Below are 14,426 nucleotides of genomic sequence, written 5' to 3' on the forward strand. Positions count from 1 at the left end.
AAGGCCACACCAAATTATTTTCATAAAAACCTCTGCATTTTAAAAGAAAAAAACTGAAATAGAACATGTAAGTCAGTTATTGAAAATGAAGAGAAATTTAAATACTGTAAAGATAAATATCTCCCAGAGTGAGAAGGAAAGGAGACAATGTTTTTAGCAAATGTAACCAATGTAAGCAGCTCTGAGCTGGCAAGTTAAAGCTGCTGATGTTTTTTTGGGAGAGAGTTCAGATTCCCAGGTTGATGTATTGTTCCCTCCCCCAACTCTGGCATGTATATAAACTCAGAGCTCTAAAGCCTGTGCAGCCAGTTCTCTTCGTGACTAACTGCAGCGAAGAGACTGAAGATGGCTCCTTTCTTACAGATATGTTCTCTGTTTTTGCTGGTTGTCATTAACCCTGCAACTGCCAATGGTTATTATGACAAGATCTTGGCTCATAGCCGCATCAGAGGCCGGGACCAGGGGTAAGTCAGTGGTTTGCTTTTAAAAGCCTTTATTTTATTTTCCTTAGCTGGTCGTATGTTACAAGTTACACATAAAACTCCAAATATATACCTCAGAGGATTTTCTTATTAAAAAATAAGAAGAAATAAGTAATAATATTCTGTGTTAGTACATGCATTTTCAAAACAACTTTTTGCAATTTCTTTTGATGGAACATGATATATTTATAATCCTGATTAACAAATTTAACAGCATTTCTTTATAGCTTGCTTATATGTGTGTTTGTTGCCTTCAAAAAATCTTGAATGAAGTTTTTAAAATCTGAAATATATGGTTAGAGATTATGTAAGCAGCTTTGTTCACATGTAAGTATGTAAAATTTGCAAAGATAATTTAAAAACTTAGCAGACTTAAAGTTATCAGGCATATTTAGTCACTTATGGAAACATTTATAACCTTTTCTAAATGAATCTTGAAACTTCTTCCTATGTCTTAAAGGAATTTTCACAATATTCAAATGTATTCTTGCCATACTTTACAAATATGACTAAATTATTTAAGAGAAATAATCACTTAAAATTCTGGCAGAAATGTTCTGATATACTATTTCTACACTAATAAATATTTTTCCTTGTGAAGCCATATTATTTAAGTTTACTGTAGTACTCATTTACTCCAGTGATTAGTTACCTAAAAAATAGTATGAAAATGCTATTTTTGAATGTGGCAAAACTTGTTTCTTTTCCTTCTGATCTTCATTGTTCCAGAGAATCATAAAGCCACACCCACTTCGAAAGAGTGTGGTTGGTTTTAAAAGAGTCAGAGATTATCTGTGGTTAAAACTAAGACAACTTATAAAAACAAAAATTATGTTAAATCTTAATACTGTTTAAGTATTTCTGTTATGTGAACATTGAAACATTCTTACCTCAGGGCTGAATAATCTCTCTCTCTCTCTCACTCTTTTTGTCTCACCCTCTCTTTTCCATGGACTCTAGTTAGATTTAATCAAGAATCATATTTGTTATGGGGCTGGAGTGATAGCACAGCGGGTAGGACATTTGCCTTGCACGCAGCCGACCCGGGTTCGAATTCCATCATCCCATATGGTCCCCTGAGCACCACCAGGAGTGATTCCTGAGTGCAGAGCCAGGAGTAACCCCTATGCATCGTCAGGTGTGACCCAAAAGGCAAAAATAAAATCATATTTGTTATGCACACTTTGAAAATGTAGTCCATATGTTCACATTTCTTTTTCTTAACATCTGACCTGTATGTGTTGTCATCACTAGGACACTAATTCCCTTTTTTTTTCCCTCTATTTTTCAGTCCAAATGTCTGTGCCCTTCAACAGATTTTGGGCACCAAAAAGAAATATTTCAGCACATGCAGGAACTGGTATCAAGGTGCCATCTGTGGAAAAAAAACGTAAGTCCCTGTGTTTTCTCAAGGTGCCAACTTTAAGGACAACACTGTGATGCCTATGCCTTCCTTTGGCTCCCACACCATTCTCTTTGAAAATACTCTCCAAAAATGTGATTTCTTTTTGAAAAAAAATGCATTACATATATGAATAAAGACATTATCCTTAATTCCCCCCCTACACTTCTGGAATTCTCATTATTCCTGAATCTCTGTTATAAAGTCCCAAAGTAGACAAGTCACAGAACAATGTGATTGGTTATAGAATAAGGGAGATATTGACTATGTTATTTCTTAGTTGGACCCTCATTTAGCTTAAGAAAAATAAATTACCACAGACAAATATCTGCCATGGAGGCAGGGAGAGAGTTGGAAAAGTGTGGGGATACTGGGGACATTGGTGGTGGAAAATGTACACTGGTGGAGAGATGGGTGTTTGATCACTGTATGACTGAAACTCAAATATGAAAGCTTTGTAACTGTTTCTCATTGTGTTTCAGTTAAAAAGAAAGAAAGAAAGAAAGAAAGAAAGAAAGAAAGAAAGAAAGAAAGAAAGAAAGAAAGAAAGAAAGAAAGAAAGAAAGAAAGAAAGAAAGAAAACGCATTACTCTCTATGGCTCCATTTTCTCTTTTTATTGAAATTGGGCCCAATGAACAAATTAATCTGAATTATCATTTGAGGACAAAATTAATCTTTGCTTATAGTAATTCATACACTTTATAAACTACTCCACTCTACCTCTTCATTTAACCACAGCCTGGCTTTAAAAAAACTTTAATTTCCTCTCCTCATTTTATGATTTATCAGTGGATTGAGTTCATCAATCCACCCATCCTGCCAGATTCTCAGGTGGCAAAATGGTGGTAAATAAGCAAACCACTAACTAACTTGCTTATTTCAATAGCCAAAACATGATTGTTCTATGATTGTTCTTTAGCTTCACTGTATAATTCAATGATAAACTTAATATTGGAGGACATCTTTTAATTACTTGATAGGCAAGCTTATTGCCTTATTCTTTCAATAGATACTGGTTAGGAAAATAGAATTATCATTTTTTTGCTATTTAAAATAGTTATTTTAATATTTAATTCTACTTTCCCAACCAACATTTATAACTCTGAAAAAAAATAATTCTGAGTACACAAAGTTTGCGAGCCACTCTTGTGGTTTATGTTTCTCAAGCTAAAAGGAAGGAGTCGAATCATACAAATTACCAAATCAAAAGATTAATGATATTACTCCCAGTCCAAAACAAACAAAAGAAGGTTAGGTAGAGAACTCAAAGGGTTTACTGAAGACTTTGTACGCTGGAGGCCTGGATTTGATCCACTGTACCACATCGTCCCCTGAGTACTGCTAGGAGTGACCCTCGCACACAGAACCAGCAATGGCCCCCAAACACAAAAGGTGAAGACCCCCAAACCAATACCAAACAAAGAAACTAGATCCTATTTGCTTCTTATTAATTGGCTCCCAAGGATGTCTGCAGAACAAGATATCTAAAGGAGAAACTACTTAGCACATTACTGAATTCTTGTTACCTCACATAGTGGAATGATTGGGAACTTACTATTAATTTATTCCTAACTAATAATAATGGCTATAAATATTAAACATGGTTTGTTTAATTCCTTAGAGTCTTTCTTTACCTGTGGAATGTGGAATAATATAGAATTTCTGAAGATCGAATGAGATGAGGAATATGAATTAACTAAATAACTAATTTATAATATTGGTTGTTCTTAAATTTAAAGCACTAGTGCAAATGGTTATGTGGAGTTCTAATGAGCTACCTATCTTAAATGCATAGGAATGTCATAATTTCCAAATGAGAATCAGGTACTTGAAGCAGACCTTAGTCAGACTGTATCTCTCCAGGAAAAACAGGTCTAAGATGCAACAGGATTTTGCTGCTAGTTCTCACTCATTTGTTTAGTAGAATCTCAATTGATGCTATTTTCTTTAAAGAATATCATTTTAATTATTTAGCAGTAAACAACTAGACTTGTGTATCATATACAGTATTACTGAGTAAATCTACAGTATTACTGACATAATCTTGTCCATGTTGCAAACCAGCACCTGTTAGTAGCCTGACCATCGGGGTTCTATCTTTGTTACTATTTTTGGCATATTTGGATTAAAACTAACTACACAAAGAAGAAACTATATTCTGAAGTGTTTAGTGGAAATCTTTATTACATCCTTACTGGAAGTTATAGTAGTTTGATACAATCTTACTTTAACCATCAAATATATTTAAAGATTCCAAACTTGTACAAAGTGAATGCCAAAATTCTTTCTGGCCTCTATTAAAAAAAAAGAAAGAAAAAAATTAAAAATATAAAATGCTTTGAAGTCTGACTTTTTACCAGAAATATAAGTGTTTCTTTTGTTAAATGGTTATTTACCCAAGTATCTTCATTTTCAACAGCACATTTACATTTGGCTTTGCAATAAGTACAAATGCTAGCTGCTAGTTGCAAATAGCCAAAGAAATAAATAATAGTGACAGGAAGAATGCGTGATTTTCCATTTGTTTGCAGCTGTTAAATTTCCAAAGACATCTTGAGGGCTTTAAGTATCAGTTCACAGAAATGTTTATTTTTTGTTTTACAGTTGCTTTGGGGATTTGGGAAAGTAACTAGGCAGATCTAATGAAAAACAGAAAATTTTCTAGGTTTAAAATATTTCCCACAATATATATTGGCCCAATAACAGAATATTTTGATGACTTCCTTTAAAGAACAAAATATACATTTTCAGCTAACATTTCCATATTTTAGGTACTGTTCAGAAGACAAAAATCAATTTCCCATTCTCAAAGATGTATATACATAGTAACTTTTGTTTTTCCTACTAACCATATAGGAACTTTGAGTTTTGTGTAGCATAAATGTTCTCTCAAAAAAATTATATGTTAGCAAAGAAAATGATATTATTCAACTACCAGCTAAATTGCAACAAATTTTTTGGAAATTTTATCATATCTGGTTTATCAGTTTTCTGTATCATTGAGTTATGTGTTAATTTTGTTTCCTTTTTATTCATATCTTGCCTCAAGTAGTATTATTATTGGACTAAAAATATGCATCTCATTTTTCATTGTTTGAAATATATGTTATACATAATGTGGAAGAAATTTAATAAATTTCTTTGCATCCAAATACTCAAATGTGGGGCCGGAGCGATAGCACAGCGGGGAGGGCGTTTGCCTTGCACGTGGCCGACCCAGGTTCGATCCCCGGCATCCCATATGGTCCCCCAAGCACTGCCAGGAGCAATTCCTGAGTGCAAAGCCAGGAGTAACCCCTGAGCATCACTGGGTGTGACCCAAAAAGCAAAAAAAAAAAAAAACCAAAAAATACCCCCAAAATACTCAAATGTATTTATCTGAGGAATCTATGTAAATAAAATTGTTTTAGGGGACATATGAAATTTTCATAAGTTTCCCACATAATTATATGTATTTTATATATTTAAATATGCAAATGTACATATTTCCAATATAAGCTATTCTCAAAATTACTTACACATTAGAGAACAATCTGAAATTGTCATTTTCTAATTAATTGGTCCATATCTTATCTATCAATTATTCAATAATTCTTAAATTAATGTTCCATTCCAGAAATTTTTCTCATTCATGTTTTAGGTATTTCTACATTCATATGTACATCCACAAAGTACATTGTGCTTTTAAATTCTACATTAAGAAATAAAGGGGCCAGAATAATGGTACAAATGGTACAGTGGCTATGGCATTTGCCTTGCACGCAGCCAACCAGAGTTCAATTCCCGGCATTTCATATGGTTGCCCAGAACTGCCAGGAGTGATTCCTGAGTGCAGTCAAGAATAACCCCTTAGCCACACTGAGTGTGCCTCCCAAATTAAATACATAAATACAAATTCAAGATAATAAGCATGAATAACCAATTAATAAAGCGTGCTTCAATTTTTAAAGATAATTTAAATTGTATGCATATATCATTTATTATATTATATTTTTTCAAATTGTGTTCTTGCCTTAATTTTTATTATACAATTTCTTTTCAATTCACTGTCACTGTCATCCCGTTGCTCATCGATTTGTTCGAGCGGGCACCAGTAATGTCTCTCATTGAGAGACTTATTGTTACTGTTTTTGGCATATCCAATACGAACGGGTAGCTTGCCGGGCTCTCTGAGAGGGGCGGAGGAATCGAACACAGGTCAGCTGAGTGAAAGGCGAACGCCCAACCGCTGTGCTAATTCAGTTATACTATTTCTTTTTAAATATATCCAAAATTTTATTTATTCTTGAGTAGAGTTAACATAAACAGCAAAGAGACAGAGAAATACATCTGAATTAGAAACTCTATGATTGTTAAGCTGCCAAATAGTTTGTAGTAATTGTCATTAGCTACATTACACTGGTTTATCAATTTAAATATGCAAAATGATTTGTATTTTCTTTTTACTTATATTATTATTAGATGTTTGCTATTTCATAGGTTGATCTTTATCTTCTATTGAAAGGAAATATAAAATTATGTAAATTTTTAATAAAAACTGATATCTATGTTAGATATAGATGTTTAGAAAATGTGAAATGAAATTTTAAGAAATGAATATCAGAGTTCTATTTACAATAAAGTAGAAAAACAAGGTCCTTTATATAAATTATTTTAAACTATTATTACTATTTACATTATAAAGTAAATACAATTGGAAGTATGAAGTGTTTATTTAAAGAAAAAGAGAGAGAAGCAAAGACACTTAGACAAGAATAGGGACTAGTTCTAAAAAAATTCAAATGAAGTAATTTTGATGATATATTAATTATAATTTTTGATATATTGCCATAATTTTGCTTTTGAATAACATGCATTGCTAACTCATAATGATAATATTTTCTTGAAAAATTCATTTTTGTAAAATTATTTAAATTATCTTTTCAACCTAAAAGACACTAAAAATAAATAGAAATAATTAAGGTTATACTTTATATGATCAAATTTACAACAACTCTCAATTCCACCAAATAATAATGTTATTTTGATTAAGAAAGTGTTTTTTGATGGAATGAAGGAGGGGGAGGCTAATGTATATCTCAATGTTTCTAGTTTCTAATACCTTTATACTAATAAACATTCCTAACATTTACAATTTATCAAATGATTTCCAAAGTATCATATTTTAATTTTTTAAAATTTAAAAAATTTTTATTTTTTAAATTAATTTTATTGAATAACTATGAGATAGTTACAAGCTTTCATGTTTTGGTTACAACTTCACAATGATCAAACACCCATTCCCCCACCAGTGTACATTCCCCACCACCAATATCCCCGGCATGCCCACCCTTTCCCACTCTCCCCCTGCCTCTAAGGCAGACAGTATTCCCCATACTCTCTCTCTACTTTGGGGCATTATGGCTTGCAACACAGACACTGAGAGGTCATCATGTTTGGTCCACTATCTACTTTCAGCATGCGTCTCCCATCCCAACTGGTTCCTCCAGCCATCATTTTATTAGTGATCCCTTCTCTATTCCATCTGCCTTCTCCCCTTCTCTCGTGAAGCAGTCTTCCAGACATGGGGCAATCCTCCTGGCCTTTGTATCTACTATCGTTGAGTGTCAGCCTCATGTGATGTTATTCCATACTCCACAAATGAGTGCAGTCCTGTGTCTGTCCCTCTCTTTCTGACTCACTTCACTTAGCATGATACTCTCCATGTCTATCCATTTATAAACAAATTTCATGACTTCGTCTCTCCTAACAGCTGCATAGTATTTCATTGTGTAGATGTACCAAAGTTTCTTTAACCAGTCATCTGTTTTAGGGCACTTGGGTTGTTTCCATATTTTGGCTATTGTGAATAGTGCTGCAATGAATATATAGGTACAGATGTCATTTCTGCTGTGTTTTTTTGCATCCTCAGAATATATTCCCAGAAGTGGTATTGCGGGGTCATATGGAAGCTCAATTTCTAGTTTTTGAAGGACTGTCCATATTGTATTCCAGAAAAGCTTGACCAGTTGCATTCCCACCAACAGTGAAAGAGGTTCCCTTTTTTCCCATATCCACTGGTTGCTTTTGTTCTTTTGAAAGTGTACCAGTCTCTGTGGTGTAAGATGATATCTCATTGTTGTTTTGATTTACATCTCCCTGAGGACTAGAGATGTGGGGCATTTTTTCATGTGCCTTTTGGCCATTGGTATTTCTTTTTTGAGGAAACTTCTGTTAATTTCTTCTCCCCATTTTTTGATGGGGTTGAAGGTTGTTTTCTTATACAATTCTACTAGTGTCTTGTATATCCTGGATATTAATCCCTTATAAGATGGGTATTGGATGAATATTTTTCCTATTCTGTGGCTCTTTCTGTATTTTGGACACTGTTTCTTTTGAAGTGCAGAAGCTTCTTAGTTTGATGTAGTCCCATTTGTTCATGTTTGCTTCCACTTGCGTGGTCAGTCCTTAGAGATGCTTTTAGCTTCAATGTCATGGAGAGTTCTGCCTACATTTTCTTCTATGTACCTTATAGATTTATGTCTGATATTGATGTCTTTAATCCACTTTGATCTGAATTTTGTGCCTGGCATTAGCAGAGGTCAGAGTTCATTTTTTTGTATCATTTTGAGATTTGCAAGTATATATATGGTGTCTACTATATTTATGATAGTTGGGAAAACTAAGACCCAGATTTGTTAATTGACTTGAAGTCATATGCTTTGACCAAACTTCATTCTCTTGACTCAAGATCTTGAAACCTTGAGGGTAAGGAGAGAAAATAAACTTATAAAAGTATCTTGGTATTAAGGAGTGGGAAAAATACCCTGATTTTATTATTATTATTATTAATGATAATAATTTATTTATTTTTTAATTAGTGAGTCACAGTGAGGGTACTGTTACAGATTCACACATTTTCGTGCTTGTTTTTCCCTCATGCAATGTTCGAGAGCCCATCCCTCCACCAGTATCCATTCTCTACCACTTATGAACCCAGTATCTCTCCCACCCCCTATCCCATAAATACCCTGATTTTAGATGCTCAATAATCCATGGCAAAAAATGACTATTTCTCCTAATGTGTGTCAATATGTATTCTAAAGTATTTTCACTGTATCACTATATCACTGTCATTCAGTTCATTGAGTTTCTTGAGCGGGCGCCAGTAACGTCTCTATTCATCCCTGTCACGCTTTTAATATCAATCTTCTTCCAATGTACAGGACTGTATTATATGAATGTTGCCCTGGTTATATGAGAATGGAAGGAATGAAAGGCTGTCCAGCAGGTAAAATTTTTTTCACTAAATAAGGAACTTGTCTTGTTTAAGGTAAAAGTTGAGATAGTTCAATTTTTAGACAAGCTATCTGTGCACATGTGTGTTTACCATATTGACAACTCTCCAATAGCAACTTGGTTTTAGCCACAAACTTGCCATAATGACTAAGTCTGAAATCATAATCTCTTGCATAGGATTTTGAGTTATACCATAGAAGCTTAGTCATCCTTTCAATTAGTTCAATTTCTTTTCAATAATTAAAATTCTGTCATGAGTTATCCCTTCCTTTGAGCTTATCTGGAGAGATGATGCTGATTGTCAAGGCTCATCTTCTCTAATTACTCAACTCAAATGTTATAATCTTCCATGTAATGAAAAATGGTTTCTCATAACTGACATTTTATCCCATTTCACTTTTGAAACAATATCCATTTATATATTTGTCACCGGAGCTGGAGCCATAGCACAATGGGTAGGGCGTTTGCCTTGCACGCAGCCGACTGGAGTTCAATTTCAACATCCCATATGGTCCCCCGAGCATTGCCAGCAGTAATTTCTGAGTGCAAAGCCAGGAGTAGCCCCTATGTATCACCGGGTGTGACCCAAAGAGCAAAAAAATAAAATAAAATAAGATATGTCACCTACTATTATTCCAGATAGTTGTCACCTTTCTCCATCTACTCTTTCTTCCCCAACAAAATATTCCCTACACTAATTGTTTCCAATTTTTCTTAGTGTAAAATATGCATTGAGATCCGCACTTTCAGGGCCACAAATGTATTAAAAACCTCTAGTCCATAATTTTCTGAATTTATTTCCAGATTATTCTTAATTCCATGTAGGTCAAAACACCTAAGGGAATATCAAGACAAATGTCTCATTTATTAGGGTCGTTAAGCTTTGCTGAATATCATAGTTAAATCTGTAACTGTACCCTCACAGTGATTCATTTATAAAATAATAATAAATTTTTTGAAAAAGAGGATGACCAGTGTGGAAGACAAGTGCCTTAACACCTGGACTATTTCTCTTCAAATTTATCTTGACTTAAAATTTCTCCTCTGTGCTTTCCACAGAATAAAACTGGTCTCCCGGAAAAAGAAAATCATAGCTGTAGCACTGTAGCACTGTCATCCCATTGTTCATCCATTTGCTCTAGCGGGCACCAGTAATGTTTCCATTGTGAGACTTGTTACTGTTTTTGGCATATCGAACACACCACGGTAGCTTGCCAGGCTCTGCCATGTGGGCAGGGTACTCTCAGTAGCTTGGCAGGCTCTCTGAGAGGAACGGAGGAATCGAACCTGGGTTGGCTGCATGCAAGGCAAATGCCCTACCCGCTGTCCTATCACTCCAGACCCAAAATCTGATCTGGTTTCTCTTCAGATCGTATATCATAGCTAACCATGACATATCATTTCCCCACGTTAACTTTTGAATCAATTGAAATATTTTGCAATTGGTAGTCTTTTTCTGTTGAATTTTGGGTAATATCTAACCCAACTCAGTGTTCAGGGATTTAACTCAAACTGGCCAAGTGTAAGGCAAGTGCTTTAACCCCTGTATTAACCTCGCTGACCCAAGTGTTTGTGTGTTTTCAGCTTAGCTGAGGACTTACATGGAATTCTGCCCTGTTTAACCTGATCATTATTACTCCTTTTAGAGTCTTTACATGTACTATTTCTCTATTTTATAATTTATTTAGAATTTAGCTTGATATACTCATGAATGCAATCCAAGTCTATTAATATTAAAAAACACAGTGTAAAAATAAGTTGATTTGCAGAAAATATCAGGTTGACATTCAGGCATCTTTTTTCTAAAGTTCAGTAGAAATATTCTGGATATATTGGATGCTTTATCTGTTCCCTCCTTGAAATCAGAATGAGGTTTACCAATTTCTTTAGGGGACCAAAATATATAAAAATTGTATCTCTATGTAATAGAATTTTACTATGTAGGAGCTTTAAAACAACATAAAAAGAAACATCTTTGTCATTCTTGATGATCAGTGAATTGATTTACAGTGAATTGAATAATCTGAGATATTTACTGATGATAACTGAGTGACTTATTACTGACAAAGCAGGAATGATGCATAAATAGACTAAATATAATCTCAGATTTAAGTCTTATTTTCCTTCCATACAAAAGATTGGCAAAAAATATTTTTGATAGTATTTTACTATTTGAACTCATGGGGGGGGAATTCTTATATAAAATTGTAATATAGAGAATTGTAGTGCAAGAATTGTCACTTAAGTGTACTGAGAAGTATGGTGTAAAGTTCAAACATAATGTAATAATATTTACGGTACTCAGACCTTTCCTGTTTTTTTCAGTTATGCCTATTGATCATGTTTATGGAACCCTGGGCATAGTGGGGGCCACGACCACACAGCACTACTCTGACGTCTCAAGACTGAGGGAAGAGATAGAAGGAAAAGGATCATTCACTTACTTTGCACCAAGTAATGACGCCTGGGACAACTTGGATTCTGTAATTCATATTTTCTATTAACATATTTTTGGCATTATTCTTTTATTTGTATTGCTTTATAAACTTGAAAGTTAATAAAAATGTTATGTCTATTATATTATACATACATATCCAAGATGCAAAGAATAAGTAATTTGGTATAAATAAGAAAGTATCTTAATATATTCATAAACAACTTCTCAGTAATTTTGTAAACTTATTTAAAAAATAAAAGACAACCTAAGACCAGATACATGGGTTCAACAGCCCACTTCTCATTTTTCCTTTGTTCTCTTTATTTTTTTATTGTAAATTAATATATTTGATTTTAACATATCTTAAATGAAATAAAGGAAACTACTCAGATTTAAAATTTCTATAAACTATTATATAAATATGACTTTTATTTCAATTATATGCATGTAGGGAAAGAACTATTGAGATTGACAGTTTTTTAAAAATAAATGTGGATATTTAAAGTGTTATGAATAATACATTTGTTTTGCATACTTTTGGCCATAGTTTTAATGTACAATATATTGAGTTATAATAATTGCCAAATCTCTAAAACTGGTAATGGAAATTATATTCCTACTTTCCAGTTGGTATAAAGATGAATTACTAATTCCTCTAATTATCAGTTACTAAAAGCCTGTATGGATTTTTAAAAATAAACGTGGATACTTAAAGTCTTATTAATAATATATTCGTTTTGCATACTTTTGGCCATAGTCTTTATATAAAATATACTAAATTATAATTGCAAATATTTAAAACTGGTAATGGAAATTATACTCCTACTTTCCAGTTTATATAAAAATGAATTACTAATTCCCTTTAGAGTGAAATAATAAAATGTAATCAGTAATATCTTGCCACATTTTATGTACTTGCTAACTTATGTTAGAGTTTAGAAATCATTCTTCTGATTGTCAGACCCCATCTCAAATCACCTTTGGGGTCACTTCCACTGTTTTCCCTTTGTCTTTGTTTTAACAATAGATCTAATAAAAACTCTTCCAGAAGTGAAAATTTGCTGTCTAGATAGATTTCTAGTAGATTTTGGTTTTGGGCATTTATTTCTCTACATAATTTATCTGCATATTCAAACATTAAGCTATTCAAAATAGATTTTATTCTTTCTTTCTCCCACCAAATTTCTTTTTTAACCATAACTAAGTCTGCTGCTTTTAATCACAACTGTCACTATCAATCTTAGTATTTAGAATTGAAGACTGAGTCATTCTTACCTCTCTCTCCATTTCTTACAAACTTGTGTTAGTCACACACATTTCATGTTTCACCCTAGCTCCTTTATTTTTGCTATTTTTCACTAGATCAACCTTCCTAAAGCCCAGTCTCATCATTATAAGCTAATACCACAAAATCTTCAGTGAGTTTCCCTTGCCAGTTTTATTTATATTTACTCATACATTTAAATATTCAATATTATTGAGCCACATACTTTTCTAAACTTCTTCTAAGCTACACAAGATACATAGAAATTTGTGACAACACAACTGAAAAACTTGCTCTTCCAATATCCACCTGTGTCACCGTCTGGACTTAGACACAAAATTATGCCATTTCTACCTTATATAAAGGTTCATTTTCAGTAGTGTGTTTATTTGCCCTCTGTAAACAAATTTCTCCTTCGTCCATCATCTCATTATACTTGTTTTCCCTGAATATATATATATGTACCTCATAGTTAAATATTTTACCTCATTTGTCATTGAGTTTCCCATAGAACCATTTATTATAACATAAGATACTAGGTTTAAAAAAGGGTGTAGAATGCAAAGATTATTGAATTTTAATAAAATAAACAAAATCATTGATAAACACAAATATTGTATACAAATATAATGTCCTTTTACTAGTTTACCACTGGATGTTTGATCATTTCAAATCCCCCTATGCCTTTATATCAAGATTGTTTCTTCACCAATATATTCATTTGAAAAGTACTTCTGTCTCTGCAATGGCCACGGAAGCTGTAGTATCAGAATATGTAAGCAGAATTAGAAATTTCCATGGTCAGTTGAACAAAATTAATTTAAAGTTAATTATGTCAGTTTGGCTTACCAATCACAACTCAATAAAGAAGTAAAAGAGAAGAAATGATGAAATTAATAGGATTTTGCAATAATTAAACAAATGAAATTAATATGGCCTGCATGCGGTTCAGTGGTAGAGTTCATGCTTTTATATTTGAGACCCTGGATTCCATGCCTGACATTGCAAAAATAACACTTCTGAAGTAAAATAAAATAAATTTCTATCATCTACATTTTTTTCTAGGATATTCGTAGAGGTTTGGAGAACAATGTAAATGTTGAATTATTAAATGCTTTACATAGCCACATGGTTAATAAGAGAATGCTGACCAAGGACTTAAAAAATGGCATGATTGTTCCTTCAATGTATAACAATTTGGGACTTTTCATCAATCACTATCCTAATGGGGTAAGTTTCATTAAATGAAAATACTATTTTTGAAAACTATTGCTATTTTTCTATGTTTTTATCTAATGCTCAGAAAAGCAGCAGAATTTTTATGAATATAAGTGTCCGGTCATGCCTTTATTCCACATTTTGAACACTTACATTTCTAACTTAATGACTAATATCTACAAAAAAGGTTATTGTGAGGAAAATATTAAATTGACAGTTCTATGATAGGTGATAGTAGATGTTCTAGTAAAAGACTTCTTTATTGTAGCTTTTTATTTAAAATAGTAACCAGAGACCAGAGAGATACTACAGTGGGCAGGAGTCCTCGAGTATACTGAGCCAAG

At 33.0% G+C, this 14,426-nt stretch overlaps 1 protein-coding gene across 5 annotated transcripts in view; it reads left to right on the forward strand.

Moving 5' to 3' along the window:
* The first annotated feature begins 336 nt into the window (after positions 1-336).
* POSTN (periostin) overlaps positions 337-14,426 on the forward strand; it is a 48,604-nt gene continuing 34,514 nt past the window's right edge. For all 5 annotated transcript variants that reach the window (XM_055140356.1, XM_004604515.2, XM_004604516.2 and 2 more), the window contains exons 1-5: positions 337-464; positions 1,774-1,872; positions 9,091-9,155; positions 11,489-11,646; positions 13,930-14,094. In XM_055140356.1, the coding sequence (XP_054996331.1) occupies positions 346-464; positions 1,774-1,872; positions 9,091-9,155; positions 11,489-11,646; positions 13,930-14,094 (606 nt within the window). In that variant the 5' untranslated portion in view covers positions 337-345. The remainder of the gene's footprint in view (positions 465-1,773; positions 1,873-9,090; positions 9,156-11,488; positions 11,647-13,929; positions 14,095-14,426) is intronic.

This window comes from Sorex araneus, chromosome 1 (genome assembly GCF_027595985.1).
Source record: "Sorex araneus isolate mSorAra2 chromosome 1, mSorAra2.pri, whole genome shotgun sequence".
In the NCBI taxonomy this organism is placed as follows: Eukaryota; Metazoa; Chordata; class Mammalia; order Eulipotyphla; family Soricidae; genus Sorex; species Sorex araneus.